Genomic DNA, 24,890 nt, shown 5'->3' with positions numbered 1-24,890 from the left:
TATTTATATTTTAATTTATTTATGAAAAATTATTACATTAAATGTATTGAAAATATAATATAATATATTAAAAAAAAAAAAAAAAAAAGAAAAAAAAAGTGATAATTATATGTTTATTTAATTAAATCAATCTAACGAATTTTAATTAACCTACCAAAATATTTGTTTATAATCAATATGCTTGAGAAGAATAAATTAATTAATTTATATATTTCATATTTTTGAAGAAATAAAATAAAAACATATGTTTATATAATTATATATTTTTGTATCCATATTATAATACATTTTAATATGATACGTTTTTTTTTTTTTTTTTGTGTGTGTTTTTTTTTCCACGTCATGACATTACAAAATAAATAAATATATATATATATATATATATATATATATATTTCTTTTTTTTTTTTTTTGTAATGTTTAATTAATTCATAATGAAAAATCGGGTGTACTTATTAGTTGATGATAAGTTGTTTAAATTAAAGGAATTATACTTTTGTGTTATATGTTCTGAAATTAAAAATGATTATAATATAAAGAACGAAATTGAATATTATTTTTGTAATGGATGTACACAAATATATAGTGTTAATGAAAGCTCTTTTTATTCGTATCAATGTTTAAGATGTTTTCAATGTCCATTTTGTTTCAGCACGTTAATAACATGTCATGAATTAGTAGACGAAACAAAAAATAATATAAACCATGAGGAATGTTATAATAGTAGTGATAATGTGAAAAATAGTTTCTCTGAAGAAGAAATAGAATTAGTAAATAAAAGTAAAAAAAAAAACAAGAAAATATATACTGATGAAAAAGATACATTACATAATGAATCCATAAATCATAATAAAAACAATATGAAGAATATGTTTTATTTTAAATGTCCCTATTGTTTGTGGTCATCTATTAATACAGTTTGTAAACCTAAGCTTGAAGATTTGATAGCGGATATGATAAATTTGGAAAAAAAAAATAATGTGTTCAGATTAGAATTTGAAAATATATTAGATGAATTTATGAAATATAATGAAGAATTAAAGAAACAAAATAAAAAAAAAAATAAAATAAAAAATTATGATCAAAGAAAATTAAATCTAACAATAAAAAAAAGGGATTATGTAAAATCAGAATATGATGGAAATAATAATGGACCACTCGAATTAAAAAATGATCATTCGACTTTTCACCTTAATAATAATGATAACAATAATGATAATGATAATATTGATAATCATAATAATAATACATTAATATGTAATAAGTCAAATATAAAGATAGAGAAGATAAAATTGAATGACATTTTAAATGATGAACACGTCAAATTAAAAAATAATTTTCCTAATATATATGAAATACAAAATGATAATATAACTTTTTTGAAATCAACTTGTTTGCATTACTTTGATGAGCATATGGAAAGTGAGTTAAATAAACATATGAATGATAAGGAAAATTGCCTAAATGATGAAACCTGTAATGAATATAATATAAAAAAAAATAACATAATGGAGTATAAGAAATTACCTAATATAATTATTGATTCTGGGAAATATCCTTCACTTGAACATACATATATATATCCATATAATTATTACAAAGGTTTTGAAGAATTAAAACCACTCAGAAAAAAATTATTGTGTAAACAATCAAAAAGATGTACTGGTTGTAAACAGCACGTAGTGAAATTGCATAATAATACTAATTTGGGTTCTACCTATCGGCTTAATAATAATGCTTTAAAATTCATACCAAGAATATATATTAATGATTTTAAATTAATAAAGAAAGAAAATGGAATACTTAATTTTATTTTAATCAATCCTCTTGAAGAAGAAATGAATATAAAACTATTACCAGAAATAGATTATCAATTTTTAAAAAGTCTACATATAAATAATATACAAGCTAATTGTTTATCTAATAGCCACGAACCTTATGAATTTTATCTTAATACCTATGATGAAATTATAGATGAATTGATTAAGGATGATGAACAAAATAATATTACTAATGTTATAACCACGAAACATACAATTATAAAAAAGCAAAATAACATGGCCTTAATAATAATGACTTTTATATATAATGACCAAATAATGAATTCAAATACATATAAGGAAGATAAAAATAATAATCATGATATAAATTATATGCCCAATCAAAATATTACTAATTCATTAGACAAAATTGAAAAATTAAATTTTCCTATAATTCTTGAATGCTCTTTTTCAGATAAGTCCAAAAAAAATCATAAATTAAAATTAAACCTTCTTTTTACAAATAATATTCAAACGAAAATATTCCATCAATATGCTCTTAATTAAAAATATACAAGTTTTTTATGTAACATAAAGGTATACAAATAAACAAATAAATAAATAAATATATATATATATATATATATATATATCAATATTATATATTTGTTTTCTTATAATTAAAAATTATATGTTTATCATCATTTTATTTATCTTACATTTTGTTACATATATATATTTTTGCCTCTTCATATTCAGTATATATATTTTCTTTATAATTTTCATTCCTTATAATAAAAATACATTTTGTAATATATATAATATTTTGTAAAATTAAGAGTTACTTTTTTTTTTAATACTTTATTAATAAGAAATAATAAAAAGGAATATATATATATATATATATATATATATATATGATAATTTTTTTTTTTTTTTTTTTTTTTTTTTTTTTTTTTTGTGCTGTTGTATTTATATTATGGAGATTATATAATAATAATTACAAATAATTAAAACAAATTTACAATTATAATTAATATATAATTTAATAAACAATTTAATAGGTTCTGAAAAGAAAAAATATATAATAGATTAAATATTTTATAACATTTATAAAATATTTATGTCGACCAAAAATATGCCAATGAATATATATTTGAATAAGAATTATATTTTAATATTATATAAATTTCACTTCAAAAAAAAAAAAGAAAAAAAAAAAAAATTCACATATATATATAATATATATAATATATTAATATATTTCAATAGTCCCTTGCTTATTTATATTGAAAGTAATTTAGAAGAGTTATTAACATTTTGTTTTATTATTAAAAATATATGTTATTGTTTTGTTTTCTGTATTTTATCACATTCTTTATTTATTTTATTATTGATTATTTTTTTTATATTATTTAAAAAATTTTTTTAATACTCTTTTGATATTATAAAAGAATTCATAAAAAACATTCATTTTTTTGAAAAAATTAGCTTTAATGTTTATATATATATATATATATATATATATGTTATATTTCAACTTAAATAATTTTTTTTTTTGTTTTTCTAGAAAGGAAAAATATGACGAATAAGAAAAATAATGATAAGAATAATGATAATGAAACGACTAACTTAGAGGACAATTGTAATGAGGATAAAACCAACTCGTGGAAAGTACATGATTTAAAATATGACGAAAAGATATATAATAATAATAATTATAAGAATGATTGTTTTTCCTTTTTCAGAAATATAAAAATAGTTAATAATGACAAAAGCGTATTAAGTAATATTTGTTGTACATATAATTATTTATTTGTTAGTACTTTTAATAAAGTATATATATTCAATTTTGATAACATTTTAAATATAATAAGAGAAAATGAAAATCAAATAAACAAGCATATTATAAACAAAGATATAACAGATAATAAAAAAAATATGGATGAAGAAGATACAGAACAAATGGATGGTATATATATAAATAATGACAATTCAGATATTATAAAATTGAAAGATGTTTATAAAAAAAATACATTTTTTAATGATGAAGAATCATCAAGTGATGATGATGAAAAAAATACACTTTTTGATATGAACACATTTAATAAATTATTAAAGAAATATAACAATGAAGATGTTGTTATACAAAACAATATGAACAATTTTAATTTTAACAACCAACAAATTGAAGAAAACAAAAATAAAGAAGATAATAATAAAACCATGAATATGCAAATGGGTAGTAGTAACCCTTTTTCTAACGAAAAAATGAATGATTATAATATTATGGAAAATAATAATTATAAATCAAAAATTGATGAACTAGAAAATAAAATAGAAAAATTAAAAAACGAGCTTAGCAAAAATTCACATAATAATAATAATATTAATTATAATAATGATTATAATAATAGTTATTGTAGTCGTAATTTATTTAATTTTAATAATCTTAATATTGATTTATTAAATAATATAGGATTTAGAGAAGAATATTTATATTATGACAATTACCTTGATACTTCCTCAAATAAGAAAAAAGAAAATATAAATGGTGAAGATGAAAAAAATGAAAACGATGAAAATAAAAAAAACGTTCAGGAAGAAGAAGATGAAGAATTAAAAAAGAAAAAAATGATAGAAGATGAGAATAATAAAAATGAAGAATTAAAAAAAAAAGGATTCTATATAAATAATAATTACTTAGAAATAAATATAGATTTACTTAAATATAAGACAAAGCAAAATTGTCCTCTATTAGAATATATAGGATCATTAAAAAATGTATCCTCTCCAATTTTAATGATGAAAAATAATAAAGATCAATCAATATTAACCATCCTAACATATAATGGGAGTGTTTATAATTATAATATTTCTGAAAACGCATTAAATTATTTAAAAGAGAAAAGGAATGAACAAGTAGATATGCTTACTAATATGGAATATTATTTAATGAAAAAAGGAAAAATGGACAAGTTTATTGATAACAGAAAAAAAGATCAATATGATAAGGGGGAAAATGCTAGTAATAATATATTAGGGCTACAAGGACCTTATTATAATAAAAATGATATAGAACAAAAAATAAATAATTATCATGAAAATGATGAACAAGATGATGAAGAAGAAGATGTCTCTTTGTCTCCATTATCTATATGTATTTCTTATTTTACATTTTCTATAAAATGTTTTGATTTTCTTTTTGATGATAAAACCATAATTTGTGTTGGCTCAAATAAGGATTATTTTCTTTCTTTTATTAATTGTAAAAATGGAAAACAAATTATATATGACAAGAAAATTAAAATTCAAAGGCCAAAAAACAACATGAATATAAATTATACATTAATATATGATTTTAATTTCATATATGTAGATAAAGAAAAAAAACAATTTAATGGACATCAAGGTCATTTTGTATATCTAGGAACAACCTGTGGTTATTTAGTTTTTATATTTATTAGTGAACATTTTTATAATCTTGTAAATGATTTATTAACAAATGATAATGTAAAAAACAATTCATTATTTTATTATGATGAATATTATAATGTTAATATGGGACAAGATGTCTCTCAATATATTATAGGAAATGCTGAGGATATATACAAAATCGACAAAAAACAATTATATACATTATTTGATGATACTGAAGATTATGTAAATAAAAAAAACACTTTTTTCTTTGACGATTCGAAAGAAAATATTTTTAAAAATGTACCACAAAATTTCTTTTCTTATGCATTCTATATATCAAAGAACGCTAAGGTTAATTCAATAATAAGTGTAAATACAAAAAGTAATAAAAATATACATATAATAATAGGCCTAAATGATGGAAGATTTATTACCTTTATTTTTCAAATATGTCCAAACATTTCATGTGTAACAATTAAAAATAATTATTCCATTTCAAATCAAAATTATATACAAAATGAAACTCATGATAAGTTAATCACGCAAGAAAATGATATTAACAATGAAGATAATAATACGCATTCATTAATAAGTAATAATAATAATAATAATAATAATAATGTGGAACATATTGATAAATTCATAACAAAAAGTGAAAAGATTATCTATGATTTTACAGGTTTACATCAAGCGTCAACAATAAGAAAAATGAACTTTTATTATCAATCATTTTTTCAAAAATATTTTATTTTTATAAATTCTAATATAAAGAAAATTAATGAAATGTCAGATAAAAACTTTTATACTACTTATATTTTTGATATATATGGAAAAAAAATTGATATTTTATATCAGCACCTTTCATATATTATTGATTCTTGTATATCTTCTTCTGTTTATTTCTGTTTAGAAGATAATAATACCATATCTGTTTTTTCTTTATTAAATAATACATAAAAATGGTGTGTCATTTGTTATATGTATATGAATTTTCTTTTTTTTTTTTTTTTTTTTGTTTTTTTTGAAAACTATTAACTTTTTAATATATATAAAATTTTGGTATAATAAAAATATTATATATATATATTTATATATATTTATAATAATTCAAATATTGCTATTATGTGTACAGTTAAACATGTGTAAATATTTTTAAAATTTTATAATATGTAATCGGTTTGGGTTTGTGTTAAAAAATTTCAAATAAAACATAAATTATATGGTTTTAAAAACATATTCGTAAAAAGAATATTCCTTCTTCATATGTATATACATATAATATATATATATATATATATATATATACTTATATTTATTTATTTATTTATGTTTATATTTATTTATGTTTATATTTATTTATGTTTATATTTATTTCTTCTTTTTTTTTTTTTTTTTTTTTTTTTTTTCGTTGAGAATGATTTTATAAATATGACTTTGATAAGGAAAGTGAAGAAGAATGTTTTACAAACATTTAGGGAATTATATAATCGAGGAAAACAACTGAACATACACAAAACAACATTTTTAAGTCAAACATATGAAAAAAATTGTTGGAGAAAAACAAGACTTCGAGAAGAAAAAGTATATCATAAAAAATACAAATTTTTAAAACATGCTTATGATGTAGTAAATTATGGAATTGATAAAAAATTAAAATTTCAAATTGAGGAAAAAAATATAATTGAAGAAGACTCATATTTACCTGACCAAGCCAATATTATACCAAATGAAAAAAGCATTAAAAAAAATGTTAATCATATTGATAATGAAAGAAAAGATATTTTAAATTATTTAGAAAATATGAACAGTAAATATAATAAAAATTATAAACAAATTTCACAATTATATTATAATGTAATGAATAAAAATATTATATTAAAAAAAAACGAATTTTTAAAAAAATATAAAAATTTCTATAGCCCTACGGATTTAACTATAATTTATTATTATTTGAAGAAATTTCAGTTATTGACTAATAAAAAAAAACACTTATCTAATAAAATTCAAATATTAAATTCTAGAAAAAATGTTTTTGACAAAGTTAATTATTCATTCTCCTTACGTAAGTTAGAAGATATGTTTTATACCCACGGTAAAAAGATAAATGTCTTATAATTCCAAGTACACAAATAAGAGGAAACATATATACAGTAACACACACAAAAAAATATGAATATATATATATATATATTATTGTATATATTTCTATGTATAATTAACGTGTTATATAAAATATATAATAAATATTTTATAATATATATATGTAAAATTATTTTTTTTTTATGTATATCTGTTAATTTTTTTTATAGGGATAAAAATCCCCCATGAGTTTTTTCTGATTCATACATATATGCTCAATTTTTTCATCAATTTCTTTCCTGTTCATATCCATTATATTGTTTATGTCTTTTATTCGTTTTTCTACATATTCCTTAAAATTAGTAATATGTTCCTTAACATCTTTAATATCATTGTTGACCTTTATAAAGAAAAGAAAAAATATATAAATAAATATATGAATAAATTAATAATGTGTATTTCTATTTATACATATGTATAATCTTTATGCCCTTGAATATTAAAAGGAGAGGGGCATATATATATATATATATATATGAATTTATTATTACATTATTGAGGGACACTTCCATACTCTTCCTTAATGTTTCATTTTCTTCATTTATTAGCTGTAAAATTTCAATGTTCTTCTTTCTATTTTCTATTTCATTGTTTTCTTTATAATTAGTAAACTCTTCCTTCACCTTTTCTATATGTGTATTCATAAGATTTAAAGTCTTAAAAAAAAAAAAAAATATATATATATATATATATATATATATATATATAAAATAATAATATTAATTAATATTGATATATTTATATAATTTATATGAACATTGCTATCATAAAAAGGGAACATATATATATATTTTACATTTTTCATTTTGTCAAAATATGTTCTAATGCTTGATTTTATAAGATTTGTATTTTCCTCCTTATCCTTTTTTAATTTAGATATATCATTTTGTATAGCATCTATATTTTCTTGGAATGTATTACTTTCTGAAATAGTATCTTTATTTTTTTTATTTAAGTTGTCTAAATAATATTTTAACTCTTCAAAATTTTCATGTGTATTATTCTTAAGGGAATTAATTTTTTCATCAAAATATGTTTTCATTTTATCTAGATGATCTGATAACTCTTCATATTTTCTTTTATTATTTTCTTGTTCTTCGAGAAAAACGTTTTTTAAAGTTTCAAAAACGTTTCTATCTAAATTCTTAATAACAAAAAAAAATAAAATAAAATAAAAGATACATATTTGAATCATTGCGTATATGTGTAAAGTTATTTAAGAAATGTAACTAAAACATTGTAATTATTATACATATATATATATATATATATATATATATGTATATATTTTTATGTCTTATGAAATAATTACATCACTTTCTGGTGTTTCCAGAAGCTCCTTATTTTTTTCCCCTGCTACATTCTTTATATTAGTTTTGTCCATTATTTTTATATCTGCTCATTATATATACTCTCAGGACTAATAATGAAAATATTAATCTTACTAACCATATAATGTGAAATTATACATATATTCATGAATTTATAAAAATATAATTTTAATAATAATCTTATTCTATATAATTATTCAATAAAAAAATATACAAACATATAGAACTTATTCTTTACTAAAATTCAAGAAAAAGAAAAGTATTATATAAATAAATATATAAAATTACACGCACATATATATATATATATATGTAACATCTATTTTTAAAAGAAAAAAAAAATTATTGTTTATATCATATGTAAGACAAATCATGCTAGCAAAAAGCGTTATGGGGGTTTATTTTTTCAATACTTATAAAAAAGAAAAAGAAATTATTTTAATATACATTTTATATATAAATAAGAAGTAAAATAGTATATTTATATATCTAAAAAAAAAAAAAAAAAAAAAAAAGAAAAAGGAAAACATGAATAGAAAAAAGGAATATATAATATTAAAAAATTATAAATATATAATTCTATGAAGTATAATTTATAAAAATATATATTCATGAAATAATTACATATTTGAATTAGATAAATTGAAATATAAATGTTTCCACGATGAAATGATCATAATAAATAAATAATAACAAATTAAGATAAAGTTATAAATGATAAAAATTTATAGTATAAAAAAGCTACTAAGAAGAAATTGAAAAAAAAAAAATAAGCATAAAAAAAATAAAATAAAAATGAAAAGTACATTATCACATATTTTTAATTATTTTATTTTATTTTATTTTTTTTTTGAGATTTCTATAAAAATGAATGAAACCAAATATAATATATTATAACATAATATATAATATACTATAATAATCATATATATTTAAGACCAATTATATTTTCTTATATATTTATATTTACATTTTAATTATCTTCTATATCATATTTGACTGAGCGTCTCTTATGTCTGTCATTTGAATTATGAACACTACTTGATTTACTTCTATCTGAATGTGATCTTTTTCTTGATTTTTTATTTGAATGATGAACACTACTTGATTTACTTCTATCGGAATGTGACCTCTTTCTTGATCTTTTATTTGAATGATGATTTCTATGATATCTTTCTGATGATTTCTTATGTCTTGAACTTCTTCTCTCATAATAATCCCTATGATGATGTCTATCTCTTTTTGAATGACGCTTATCACTACTGTGGTGTCTTGTTTTCCTATATTCTTCTATAATTTCCTCTCTTTCCTTTATTTCTTCTTTTAATTTATTGAACGTATTTCTTATTTTATCGAAACCTAAATGTTGTTTTCCATTTATGTGGTTTTCAAAACGTTGCACCATATCTCCAACAGCTTGCATAGCACCACATATTTCACAAACCTTGAAAAAAAAAAAAAATAATATATATATATATATATATATATATATATATATAATTAGATATATATTAGACATATTACAATTTGAATAGCATTTTCTTTTTAATTTTTTCATTTTAATTAATATTCTTGGTTAACCTTTAAATTTCCATCGTTCGATTTCTGCATTTCTTCTGTTAACCTCTTAATTTCTTCCTGAAGCATGGTGATTTGATTATTAAAACTAGTAGCCTTATTTAAATCTCCCTATATTGAAAAATATAAACACAAGAAAAAATTAATACAATATACATATAAATATATATATATAAATTGAATTTACCTTTTCCCCCGCTTCTTCAGATTGCTTTAGCAAATCACATATGTGACTATTAATACTTTCAATTCTATATATAACAATAAAGAAAAAAAAAAAATATATATATATATAATAATAACAAATTAAAACAGCATGCATTTATATACACTATAGTTCTTATACATTATGCAAAATATTCTGTGTTATAATATCACAGCTTCCTTACTTTGTTTTTTTATCAGAAGTATTATTTGGAGTATTTGACATATGTTTTAATTTTTCTTTAGTCTTTTCTATTTTCATATCAGCAACATCTATAATCCTTTCCAACGTTTCTACAAATATAAGGAAATATATAAAATAAATAAATATATATATATGTATGTATGTATATATATATTTACGAATGATATAATATTTTTAATGTATAAAATATAAAACACTTTATATATATTACTCATAAACATCTGCTGATATTTAGCTAAATAATATTTATAATCTTCATGTTTTTCCAATTGTTCTTTTAATATATCTGAATGTATATTTTTGCACCTAAAGAATAAGTAAAAATATATACGTTATATATTATGGGCAATTATTTTTATTTTATTTTATTTTAATTTTTTTTTTTTTTTTTTTTTTTTTTGACATGATACATATAATTAAAAATACAACGATGCATAAAAAATTAAATGATATAAATAAAAATATATATATATATATATATATATATATATATAAAATTATCCATAAAAAAAAATAACGTAATTAATAAAATATATACATATCTTTAACTATTTTATTAAATGTGTGTTTTATTTTATTATTATATTTTTTATCTGGTTGTACCTTCCTATATCACTCTTGGTGTTGGGAAATAGGTCATGAGGGCAAAAATCAATTAAATAATATTTACATACCTTCAAAAAATAATATATATATATATATGTATATTACAATAAACATATATTATTTCATATTTCTTATTATAACATGAACTCATATTTACTATAAAAATATGTATAATATATAAATTCATTATTGTATCACTATCTTTATATTTTTCATATTTACATTTTCATCTTTAAAAGAATATTTTTTCTTTGAATCAGTTTCATTTCTGTCCTTTCCCATAAGGGAATCTAACAAAGCTACAAAGATAGAAAATAATTAATACATTATTCTTTTTATTTTCTGACACCTTTAATGTATGTATATATATTAATGTCATAATACTTTTATGTATCCATAACAAAAAAATTAAATGATATAATATATATATATATATATATACATATTTACATGTTAACACAGTATTAATAAAATAGTATGTGTCACAGTTTTACGAATTATCATTAATATATATGTATATAATCTCATTATTTTATATAAACTTTAAATATGTATAAAGCTTAAAATATAGAAAACTAATTCAAAAAATAATTAAACCAACGCATTTAAAAATCATTCAACATTTTATAAAATATATATATATATATATATGTAAATTTTCTTTTTTTTCTTTTTTTTTTTTTTACATCTCATTTCTTCCATGATAATGAAAACATTAATTCATATAAAACGCCCATTGCCATAAACGAAAAAAAGAAAATGCTATAAACTTAATGTTTTATATTTCTTTTATTGCTTCAATTTTTGTATTTTAATTTATATGAGATTTACAGTTTATTTAAGGAGAATAATTATTCATAAGTTTTGATTTAAGGTATTATTAGAATACTTAAAAAAAAAAATTCATGTATACTAAAATATATATATATATATATATATAATATATATATATCAATTATAAAGAAACAAACACAAAAAATAATAAAAAGGAAGAAAATGAAAGGAAAAAAAAAAAATATATAATAGTAATAATAAAATAATAAGTATAAAAATATAAATTTATACGACAAAAAATAAGATATATGAATATAATTCAAATAAAAAAAAAGATAAATTAAAAAGTACATATTTATTCAATGTATATTATATTATATATATATATATATATATATATATATATATGTGTACATATATATTTTTCTTATAATTATATAGAAAATTAGGAAAAAAAAAAATTTAACAAAAAAAATAATAATAAAATAACAAATTTTTAATTGAAATAAATATATATATAATATATATAATATTTTTATCATATACACATAATTAAAAAAAATATATATATTAGGAAAATATTATATAAATAAATAATAATAAAAACAAATTATTTTATGAAATATAATAAATATTAAATTATAATACTTTGAATTTCTTATTCTTTTTTTTAATAAAATTATTGAAGCCGTAATGGATAGGATATAAGTTTCAATAGTTCTTTTACTGTCGTGAAAACATTTCTATAAAAAAAAAAAAAAAAAAATACATAAATATATATATATATATATATATGTAATATTTATTTATTATGATAAATGGTTACTTATTTTCTGTATTTAAGCAATCTAATAGATATGGATAACATATAAAAAGGTGGGCTTTTTCATCTGAAAAAAAAAAAAGTATAATATAAATACATTATTTTAACAAAAATATATAGATCAGTGTGCAAAAATATATATAATAGTATTCTTAATTTTTAATATATAAACTGTTACTTTATATATAGACTATTACCTGATGATTTTAATATTGTAGAATTATCCATATTAATAAAGGAATAATAACATTTCAATTTCTTCATTTCGTATAATATAAAAACAATTTCATCGCTACTGTTTTCCTAATATAATATATATATATTTATTTAAATGTGTATATATGTATATATTTATATGTATATAATTACACTTTATATTAATAAAATAATTACCTTGTTATTCTCACTAGAAAAACTCTTCAGGGTTAATACACATTTTTTCAACAGAAGTATTGTAATAAAAGTTGTATAGTAAGGATAACTATTATTATTTTTTGACATTTTTTCATACTCCTCAAATAAACTATAATATATAAATATATATATAAAGAAATAGAAAAAAAAAAATTATATATAAATTATTTATATATAAATATAAAATATAAAAATATAAGAAAAAACAAAACAAAACAATTACATTTGAAGTGTCCAGCTTGAAAAGGCTCTTCTTTTTGTATCATAAAGTTCACTTATAATTTTCGTCTATAAAAAAAAAAAAAAAAAAAAAAAAAAAAAAAGAATGAAAATAAAGATATATGTACATTTCATATAATATAAAGTTTATTGATAATATATATGCACCATTTATTGTATGTATTTTATTTATTTTAAATAATTACCAGGTATATTTTTATAAACCACGGGGTCACTGAATTTTCTGATAAATAGTTATTCCTAATAAATTTTATGAGCATTATATCTAACATATCGATTTTATCATTGCTGCCTAATGGTAAAAAAATATTATAAATATATATATATATATATATATATGTATATGTAAATAAGTAAACACACATATATATATTATATATTATATATATATATATATATATATAAATATTAAACAGATTTTATTACAGTTCACAAATAGGATCTTTTCAACTGCAAATATGACTGAGTACCAATATTTGTATAAATTCTTCTTGATGATGTTTTTCGAATTCAAAACCATTTGATACGTAATTTTTAATAAGATAATTATACTTTCGTAGAATACAAAACATGAATTATTTTTAAGGTTATAAAGAAAACATTTCAAATGAGTAGCTAGTATATATGGGAACATATTTAAAAATGACACGAGAAGATGTTCATCATGATAATATACTGTATAATATTCCTGCTTTATCATATTACATAAAACTATAGAATATATTATATTAAGTTGATAATTTGGATATAAATTGAATTTATTATGAATAAAAAATATATAACATGGAATAAAATGGTTAAAAAAAGCTATCTGAAATATTTGAAAACCTTCTATATAATTATTTAAAGGATACAGTTTTTTATAATTTAATGTAAATAATCTATTACATTCTTTATATTCTTGTTTTTTATCGTGATAATCATTTATATCAAGTTCTTGTTTGTTATATGTATCGTTCAATTCTATTTTATCTATGATTTCATCGTTATTTTCATTTAACAATATATTATCGTTAAAAAAGAAATTTATTAATTCTTTATATATAACCATCTTTTGTTCATCATAAGAAAAATGATATTTCAATAATTTTAAGCTATTTAAAAGTTCCTCATTTATTAGCAAATTTATATCATCATATTCTAAGGTTTCAAAAATATACATAGATATTTTGAAAAGATCTGAGGTTATCAAATTATTATTATTCAAATATATTTCATATATATTTTTTTTTATAAAATTTTCAGATATTATATTATACTTTATATTATAAACATCTTTGTTGTTTTCTAGAATGTTATAAATATTTAATGGATCCTTACTAGATTCTTCTGTTTTATAATCAAAAGTAAAGGCATTTTTTGAAAATAAAGGATTTTCATATTCATCTGTAGAATCGGTAAGAATAACATTTTTTTTTATTTCCATGTTATGATGAGTTATACATGATGTGTCTTTATCCAATTTTAAATCTTCGTTTAAAAAATGGTCACTACTATAATGATTATCAGAATTGTAGTTATTATTATTATTATTATTATGTTCTTTATTTTTATTATCTATTTTTTTTTTTTTGTCATTCTTTTGATTCTCCATATTTGTCATTTCTCCTTGTAGCAATTTTTCATTCATATAATGCGATGTACTTATAAAATAATCAAAATATAATTTATTAATTATGGAATAGTAATTTAAAAAGGAGTAATTTTTTTCATGCTTTTCTTTATTGTTTTGATGATATTCCTTTTCTATATTTACATCTGTATATTGAAATAAAAAATGGAACATATGAAAATAAATAATAGAATGGTGAAATATCCATTTTTCACTCGTTATATTTTTAAGATTCTCTAAAATAATTTTTAATATAAAATCTTTTATTTTCTGATCAATAATTGAGGGTGCATATTTATATATATAAAAAAAGCTTTTATCAAAGATATTTACATAATATTTATTACATTTCTTATGTGTTATATAATTCTTCATTTTAAAATAGGAGGGTCCATAATAATTTAATTTAGACATGTATATATTATTTAATATTTGTATAATAGAAATATGTAATTCAAACATATTCTTATTATTATATTCAATAAATAATATAGTTTTCAATATTTTTATAAATATATCATAAAAATAATCAAACTTCTTATAATTATCTTGATCTAATAATATTCGATTACAACCTTCAATAATTAAAATAAAACTTTCAATCCATTGTTTCAATTTACTATCTCTTGAATGATGAATAATAATTGTACTAAAATTTTCATTTACATAATCATATAAATCGCAATTTTTATTTTCATCCTCTAATAAATTATTATTTTCTATATTATTATTATTATGTATATTTATATTTATGTTCATATTCATATCAATATCTTCTAAAAGTTCTTTTTTTTCTTTTTTTATTTCTTTTATTATTTCCTTTTCTTTTCTTTTCTTTTTTTTTTTCACGACTTCATACACATTTTCTCTATCACATATATTTAAAAAGCTATTTTTGAATTGGTTCTTAATATTACTACTAATATATTTTTTCATACTATTTGAATGAACCAATGTTATATTATCATCCTCATTTTTTTGATTTAAATTTTTTGAAATATTTTCATCAAGTGAATTATAATTTGTACTATTCATATTATCATTATTATTATTATTACTATCATGATCAACATAATCCTTTACTAAAGGTTCATTTAATATTATATCTTTTTTACTATCCAATATATGAGATGGTAATATTCCCCCATTATTTTTGTCGTTCTTTTCACAAAATACTGTTAAGTCCTCATGAGGTATATTACTTGAATTGTGATTTTGTATATCTTGTTTTTTTTCCAATTTAAAATATTCCTGTAATTTATAAAAATAAGTAAGTGTTAACCTTTTAAGTAATAAACAGATAGAAGTTTTATAAAAGAAAAAATCAAATTTATAAATATGCGCAGATAATATGCTCATAATTGTTTTGATACTACAATTTCGTACTTCTATTCTTTCATCCAAACATAATTTCATTAAATTATATAAAATGAATATGAAGAAATTTTTCATTTTTATATTTTTCATTTTTATATTATTTTCATATATATACATTTTTCTATTTTCTATAACACATATGTGTAATAATTTCTTTTCCATAACCATATTTTCATTATTTCCGTTTATTTTTGTTTGTTTTTTATTATCATTCTTTATATTTTTATTAATTAAATTCGAACGATCTATAATATAATCTACAATAGTCCATGAAAAATTAATAGCTCGAAAGGATATATTATTACTCAAAATATTTAAAGAAGAAAATAACATGAGCATGTGAATTATTATTTCCATGATTTCACATACTGGCACATCTTCAATATAATCTACAATAATAATTTCTAAAATATTAAAAATATTATTAATAATAGATATATTTTCTTCATCAATTTCATTTTTTTTTTCATTCATTTTGGATTTATCTTTGTAATTTTTATTCTCTCTAATATTATCCGTCTTAACCACATCATCTTTTATTTTTATTTCATCATGAATTTCCTCTTTTGAAATGCCCCTTTTTCCTTTTAAAACTTTTTTTTTTAATTCTTTTTGTAAAGATACATATAAAAGATAAATAACAAACAACCACATGTCTTCATGAAAAAACGATCCATTTTTCCTAATGAAATTTAAAAAGGATGATATAAAATATGAACGATAAGATATATAAGGATTTACAATAAAAAAGAAAAAAGGTTTAAACAAAAGAAATTGCATTTCAAAATTTGATTTATAATATACAACAGACTCTTTTATTATGTTATATAATGTATCTATACTTTTCTTTTGAATATCATTATTTTTACATAAAGATAATAATAATATATCAATACAACAATTGTTATAAATATATCTTATCTTATTTATGTTTATAACACACAACGTTTCTAACATATATAAAGGATAAAAATCTTCAAAAATACAAGACTTTTCTAATTTCTTAAGTACAATATATTTCTCTTTCTTTAAATAAGTATATGAATCATTCATATGATTTCTTTCATTCTCACATGTATCAAAAGCTTCATTAACATTCATAGGATAATTACTATTACATTTATTATTCCCATAAGTATTATTATTTTTATGTTTCATCTTCTTTTCTATAAAAAATAGATCACTATAATATTCGAAATAAGACATATATATGGGTTCAAAATGGGATAAATAAAAATAAAATATTTCAAATATATCTTGACTTTTGTATAAAAAATTGAAATATTTATTAATTACATTTTTTTTCTCATTTATTTCATTTGCAATATTTTCATCATCCTTAAAAGAATCAACTAATACTTTTTTCCCCCCTCCATTTATTGCATTTCCCATATTTTCATCATCCTTAAAAGAATCAACTAATAATTTTTTTTTTTTTTTCTCATTATTATTATAATCATAATTTATAGAATAATTATTCTCTAGAATACATTCGTTATGGTCATTATTTACAAAAGTATTTTCATAATTTAAAGTAGAATTATTTTTTGTATCAATACAAATAATTTCTTCTTCATTCAATAATATATTCGATTCCTTACAACTTAATTTTTTCTGTTTAAAGAATTGATTAAATATCATATAGTGTATAGAATTAATTATATTAATTAATGTTGAAATGTTATAAAAAATTGTATTTTTAAAAAAATAATCAAAAGAAGAAAAAATGACAGTTGTTTCTGCACATAAAACTGGGTTCTTTTGAATAAATCTCAATATAAAATAACAAAATTCTATACTTTTAGAATCAATATTTTGTGAATAATTATTTCGATCAACATCAGCTGAATCATATTTATCAATAGGAAAAGAAATATCTTCTTCATTTTTATTTATATGATGAAAGAAATTTAAAAATTGAATTGTTTTATTTTCTATAGAAGATATATATTTATATATATAATTAATTTCAACAAATAAATTTATTAATTTTAACCAATCATCAAAATGTAAATAATCACCATATATATAATATATACTAATAACAGCTTTTATCGATAAAATATATTTTATATTATTTAAATCATTATTTATATAATAAGATTCTTGTAATATTATACTAATTATATCATCAAAATATTTTAATAAATCATCATTTAATATTCTTTTATAAGTAAGGAAATTCGCTTCGACACTTTCAATACTTAATCGTTTAGAAAAATTCTCTTTTAAATAATTTATATTATCATTTGTCATATTGTTTATGTCATAATAATTCACTTTTTCTTTATTTGATTCGTTATTATTATTAACCACGTTTTCTTTTTCTAAAGAATCACAAAATTGAATACTATGATTTATATTATATTTAGAAAGATTAACATCTTTCACAGTATTCATTTTATTAATATTATCGTTTTTTATATCTGTATCATTTAATTTACTTTTACTTATATTCAAATCTTTCGTATTAAAGGTATTAGATTCTTGTTCTTCAATACTATCATATGATAAATCGTTATCTTCATTATTTTTCGAGGACATCCTTTTTTTCTTTTTCTTATTAAGAACTATTGTATTAACACATTTCATCAGTTCTTCTTTGTCATTAAAGTTATTGTCTCTAGAATTTTTAGTATTACTCATATCTTCAGATGTTTCAAAATTTATATTATTCACATTATTTATATTATTTACATTATTGATATTATTCACATTATTGATATTATTCACATTATTAATATTATTCACATTATTGATATTATTCACATTATTCACATTATTTATATTTTTGATAGATATATTATTGCATGGAAGAATACTCTTCTCCACATTTTCATAAACATCATCTGCATATAATTCCCTTTTTATAGGTGATATATTCTTATTTGTATTATTCATTTGAACACTAGTTATTTTATGAGCACCAGTTTTACTTCCTGATTTGTTTTTCTTTGCTTTAATATTATTTTCATTTTTGTTTTCTTGTTTCTCAAAATTTTTAAGAATATTTAGAAAAAAAGGAGAATTTTCTAAAGTAAATATACTACTACATTTAGTTAATGTTTTTAAACAGGCATCAGTACATATATTTACATTTAGATTAGAACTAATGAATATTAATTTTTGGAAACCATTAAAAAAACAAACATCTAATGTATTAGTATAAGAAAATATTAAACAAATACATGATATGATATATCTACAAGTTGAATTAAATACATAAGAAAAAAGTGACTTATCTTCATTAAAATCAATATTTACTTGGTTATATAATATATTATTAGAGTTTTCGAATTCTTCTTTTATGTTTATATTAAATTCATCATTTTTTCTTGTAGCACTTGTATTATCATTATTGTTATTATTATTATTATTATTATTATTATTATTATTATCTTGATATATATCCTTCCTTTGATTCTCTATCTTTGAATTGTTTACAAAACCATTTTTAGCAGAATCATTATGATTATAATATTGTATTCTTTGTTGTATTAAATAATAAAAATAAGACGTCTTTTTTTTTTCATCCATTTCATATATATCGTTTATATTATCTGTATATTTATCACGACTTTTTTCATTCCCTATATTGTATATACTATATTTAGTATTATTATTATTGCCATTCTTATAAACGTGGTTTTGATAAACATTAATATTATTACCACTCTTCTTTTCAATATTACTATTCATTACATTAGTACTTTCCATATGAAAATTTTCCAGATGATGTTTTATTCTTTCATCATTCATATCTACTGTTGAAAAACAATATGGATTGTTATCTTTTTTTAATATGTTTAAAAATATTATATAAAAGGAATTAACTAAAGATAATATACTATCAACAGAAGATGCTAGTAATCGTATTTCATCTACATCTTTATATAATAAATCATCGAATAAAATTTTACACATTAATTTTTCTGTAGAAAATTTACTTAAATAAAAATCTTCTCTTGGATTTACAATTGAATTTGGTAATATAATAGGGTAACTTAAAAAATTACAAAAGGATAATTGTCTTTCATCTTTAAAAGAATTCTTATTATGTAAATATATTTTTTTATTTTTTTCATCTATTTCTTTATGATTTTTCTTTTCTTCTTTTCTCCACATGGGAGTTTGAATTTTATCTTGCATTATTCTCTTTTTATGTTTTTCGTTCATATCATTCATAATATTATTATTACTATTATTACTATTACTATTATTATTATTACTATTGTTATTATTTTTTTTTTTTTCCTTCAGTTCATTTATTATATCATCAAACCTTGTTTCAGTTGTATATATTCTATCGTATTTTATTACCTTAAGGTACGGATACATTTTCGTGATATCTATAGTATGTAAGAATAAAAGCTCATGTATTATTTTACTAATATATTCAACAATTCTTGTAAAAATAAAATCAGTATTATCATTAAATTGGATTTTATTATTTAATTTATCTGCTTCATTTTCAATTTTATCTTCACTTTTTTTATGTTTTATTTCTTCATTATTAAATAATTTTTTATTTTCTTCGTTATTACACAGGTCCCCCATTTTGTTCATACTATTATTAGTCTTGTCGTTTGTATCGAAAACATTATTTGAAAATTTATGCTTTATATTAATAGGATATATAATATCTTTTGTATCATTACCTTCTTCATTTGATACTTGTTTTTTAACATTTTTGATTTCTTTATAATCATAAGAAGAAGGAATATATTTTTTGGTTTCCTCCTGATATTTAGTGCCATCTTTATTATTAGCATTTCTGTAATAGTAAAAATATTTATATAAATAAAAGAAAGTACTTGTGTTATCAAACAAATAAAAAAAGAAATTTAATACTATATATAGTTTTGAAAATGGCTTTACTAAACATAAATATTTCTGTAATACTTCAAGAAGATATTGAATTTCTGCTAAGAAATATACAAAATATTTATTGCAGATAATTTTAAGAATTTTTAGACACCTATAAAAAACATCAATATCTAAATCATATTTTAATGATATTAGAATTATATATATAACTTCAAATTTTAATAATTTGAAAAATTCAAAATTGTCTAAAAAACATTCATAATTATTTAAAAATATATATAATAAATCTAAACAAAAATTAAAAGGTAAAATTAAATTATTCTTATTATAACTTGATAAGATATCTGTTTTTAATTCTAAAGTATCTGCATGAAATGTTTCATTATATTTTATATTACTAACATTATCATTACTTGAGTTTTTTGAATTACTGCTTTTCAAAATTTTAAAAAACTTTTTAATATTAGAATTTTTTACATTATACATATTATTCATATTATTCATATTATTAATATCTTCATGTTTCGAAATCTCTCTTTTATTATATTCATCTTTATTAACTACATTTGTCTTTTCTTCTATTAAGAAAGAATTCGTATTATTACATCCTGCGAAATTTCTATTATATTCTTCATTTTTTGTATTTGAGAAGGATGAACATTTTGAAACATCGGATAAACGATTTTTTATTACATTGTCTTTTCCATCATCTATATTATTGTTACATATATGATTATTATCATTATTGTTTTTATTATTTATATTCTTATTTATGTCCTTCTTCATATCACCATTATTATTATCCCCATTATTGTTATCCCCATTATTGTTATCCCCATTATTGTTATCCCCATTATTGTTATCCTCATTATTGTTATCCTCATTATTGTTATCATCATTATTGTTATCATCATTATTTATATCCTCATTTTTTGTGTTATTTATTTTATTCCACTCTTCACAACTTTCTTCTTCCTTATAATGATCATTATTATTATCTCCCTCTTCCTTTGATTTTCTATCCTCCATGTTACTAAAACTTTCGGTATTATATTTCGACCGAATATTAACAAAACAACAATAACATAAGTAATGAATTAATGACAGCAGTTTATTTTTATTTTTCATATGTTTGTTATTTTCCATATTATTTATATAAATTAAATCTATTTGATCATTCGTATTGTATGGTAAAACGAAATTTTCAAAATAATACTGTACACTATTTTGATCATTCGTATATTTATTCACATAAGGTCTATTATAATAATTATTAATATTATCATTATTATTATCATTATTATATTCCTCATTTATGTTATTGTTAATATTACTATTCATCATATATCCATTTTTACTAATACTATTATTATCTTCTTGGTTCATCTTGCCAATTTCTCTGTTCTCTTTCTTTTTCTTTTTTTTTTTCTTTTTTTTCTTCTTCTTAACATTATCTTCTGTACCTTCGGACAGATTTACATTGCTAGAGTCCTCCATATTCATAAGACCTTCTTTATTACATACATCAATAAGGGAATTAAGTAGTTGTTCATAAGCAGCACAACAGGTTTGATATAGAATAAGGTTTTTATCATAAAGAGAGGAATAATATATAGAATATAATATTTTCAAAATTGTATCTATATTATCTTTGTTATAATATTCAATATATTTTGACGAAAAAGCTGTTAATATGATTTGTAATATCTTAATTAATATTTTTCTATCATCAAGAAAAGTTAAATCAAATAATTTATTTGTAATTATTTCTATATGTTTTTCAATATTTATTTCATCAAATTTATTAATTAATTCTTTATTATCAATTAAGCATAATATATAAAGAACAATTTTTTGTATAACTGATAAACAAATATTATTAATTTTATAATTATTTATGTTCATACATATATTAATTATTTCTAATATATCATTTAATGGAAATTCAAAATCACATAATAATTGATTCCCATTATATTCCAATATGCTATTATAATTCTTTATTTTTATAATACAAATTTCTGTTTTTTCTTTTACACATATGTTCTTTTTTTTAGATTCCAAAATTAGAGATGTCAAGTCATGCTCGAATTCATCTAATAATGATAAAGAATCCATTCTTTTCACATAATTAATATTATATACATATTCTTAATAAAAATAAAATAACTAAATCAAATGTTGGAAACATATATAAATATAAATATATATATATATATATAATACATATATAATTTTTTATTCATTTATTTTTACTCTCTTTTTATTCTTCTCATTAACGATACTTATAATTATATATATATATATTATGCCTTTTGTATTATATTTTCAAAATATATTTATATATATATATATATTTATATTTTTATAATATTACATTTTTATTCTTCTATTATAACCTTTTAAAAAAAAACACTTTCTCATGTATAGAATGATTTTATACAAAAATGAACAAAACATTCAAAAAATTACATTTACAAGTTATAATAACAAAACATTATAAACATATAAAATTCATAAGAAAAAATACAAAACTAACAAACAAGAAAAAAAAAAAAAATAAATAAATAAATATATATATATATATATATATATATATATAATAAAATAAAATAAAAAAACTACAAGAAAATCATAAATGCATACATAAATATTCATATATTATAGGTATATATCGTTCTTTATCTTTTCAAGAACAAAAATAAAAAAATATATATATTTATATATGTAATATATATAATATATATATATATATATATATAATATACTTGAATATGATTATACATACATATTATATATATATATATATATATATGCAGTTCACAAAACATAAAATATGCTTTAATTTTTTTCTGTCAAATATAAATGTATTCTATGTGTCTGTGCTCTTAATTTTATTTTTAAAATAAATATTCAATGAGAAAAAAAATAAATAAATAACAACAATTATAAAAGAAAAATATGAAATAGATTTAATTTAAAAAAAAAAAAAAATAATAAATAAATAAATAACAATACAAATAAAAAATAGAAATGATTCCCTAATTAAATTCTTATACGTACATTTATAAATATATAATTATATTTAATAAATTTTTTTTTTTTTTTCTTTTTGAGTACAAAAAAAAATATATTTATATATATTATATATATATATGTATACAATTTTAAATCATTCGGTTTTTAATTCATAAAAGTATTAAAAGATAAATTATAATATAAAATAAATTAATATATATATAATATATATTTTTTTTTTTTTGAAATAAATTTTTCTCTTTGTGTGCAACATAGAATGTTATTAGAATGATCAACACTTTTGATATTATTTAAAAAATGTTTATTTCATTTTTTATTTTTTCACAAAATATATTTCTTTTATATATTCTTTCATATTTTGTTGTATATAAATAAATATTTAAATATACATACATATATTATATATATATATATATATATATATATATATATATATGTATTTATTTATAATTAAATATATATGAGAAAAATAATATTTTAAGATTTTTCCTTCTTTTTTTTTTATTTTAATTGCTCCTTCCATTTAATTTTCTATTTTTTT

General features: G+C 18.2%; 6 protein-coding genes across 6 annotated transcripts; 3 read left to right on the top strand and 3 right to left on the bottom strand.

The window, feature by feature from the left end:
- Positions 1–434: 434 nt before the first annotated feature.
- PF3D7_1453100 (dynactin subunit 4, putative) lies at positions 435–2,327 on the top strand (the record flags this gene model as incomplete). The annotated part of the gene is made up of 1 exon (XM_001348643.1): positions 435–2,327. One exon carries the CDS (start codon positions 435–437, stop codon positions 2,325–2,327), a length of 1,893 nt encoding a protein of 630 aa, XP_001348679.1.
- A 1,014-nt stretch (positions 2,328–3,341) lies between these two features.
- Positions 3,342–6,137, top strand: PF3D7_1453000 (conserved Plasmodium protein, unknown function; the record flags this gene model as incomplete). Its single annotated transcript, XM_001348642.2, has 1 exon — positions 3,342–6,137. One exon carries the CDS (start codon positions 3,342–3,344, stop codon positions 6,135–6,137), a length of 2,796 nt encoding a protein of 931 aa, XP_001348678.2.
- A 471-nt stretch (positions 6,138–6,608) lies between these two features.
- Positions 6,609–7,295, top strand: PF3D7_1452900 (conserved protein, unknown function; the record flags this gene model as incomplete). The annotated part of the gene is made up of 1 exon (XM_002585423.1): positions 6,609–7,295. The coding sequence occupies one exon, from the start codon at positions 6,609–6,611 to the stop codon at positions 7,293–7,295; it is 687 nt and encodes a 228-aa protein (XP_002585469.1).
- Positions 7,296–7,473: 178 nt separating this feature from the next.
- Positions 7,474–8,703, bottom strand: PF3D7_1452800 (conserved Plasmodium protein, unknown function; the record flags this gene model as incomplete). The annotated part of the gene is made up of 4 exons (XM_001348641.2): positions 7,474–7,659; positions 7,811–7,975; positions 8,116–8,463; positions 8,632–8,703. The coding sequence occupies 4 exons, from the start codon at positions 8,701–8,703 to the stop codon at positions 7,474–7,476; spliced, it is 771 nt and encodes a 256-aa protein (XP_001348677.2).
- Positions 8,704–9,623: 920 nt separating this feature from the next.
- On the bottom strand, positions 9,624–11,945 carry PF3D7_1452700 (U1 snRNP-associated protein, putative; the record flags this gene model as incomplete). Its single annotated transcript, XM_001348640.2, has 8 exons — positions 9,624–10,094; positions 10,232–10,339; positions 10,416–10,479; positions 10,618–10,726; positions 10,849–10,943; positions 11,241–11,311; positions 11,466–11,542; positions 11,930–11,945. The coding sequence occupies 8 exons, from the start codon at positions 11,943–11,945 to the stop codon at positions 9,624–9,626; spliced, it is 1,011 nt and encodes a 336-aa protein (XP_001348676.2).
- Positions 11,946–12,696: 751 nt separating this feature from the next.
- Positions 12,697–23,428, bottom strand: PF3D7_1452600 (conserved Plasmodium protein, unknown function; the record flags this gene model as incomplete). Its single annotated transcript, XM_001348639.1, has 7 exons — positions 12,697–12,760; positions 12,844–12,907; positions 13,038–13,143; positions 13,234–13,363; positions 13,478–13,542; positions 13,680–13,786; positions 13,921–23,428. The coding sequence occupies 7 exons, from the start codon at positions 23,426–23,428 to the stop codon at positions 12,697–12,699; spliced, it is 10,044 nt and encodes a 3,347-aa protein (XP_001348675.1).
- Positions 23,429–24,890: the final 1,462 nt, after the last annotated feature.

This window comes from Plasmodium falciparum (assembly GCF_000002765.6).
Source record: "Plasmodium falciparum 3D7 genome assembly, chromosome: 14".
Classification (NCBI taxonomy): Eukaryota; Apicomplexa; class Aconoidasida; order Haemosporida; family Plasmodiidae; genus Plasmodium; species Plasmodium falciparum.
Note: the sequence above shows the minus strand (reverse complement) of the source record. Positions and strands in the feature narration are given on the sequence as shown.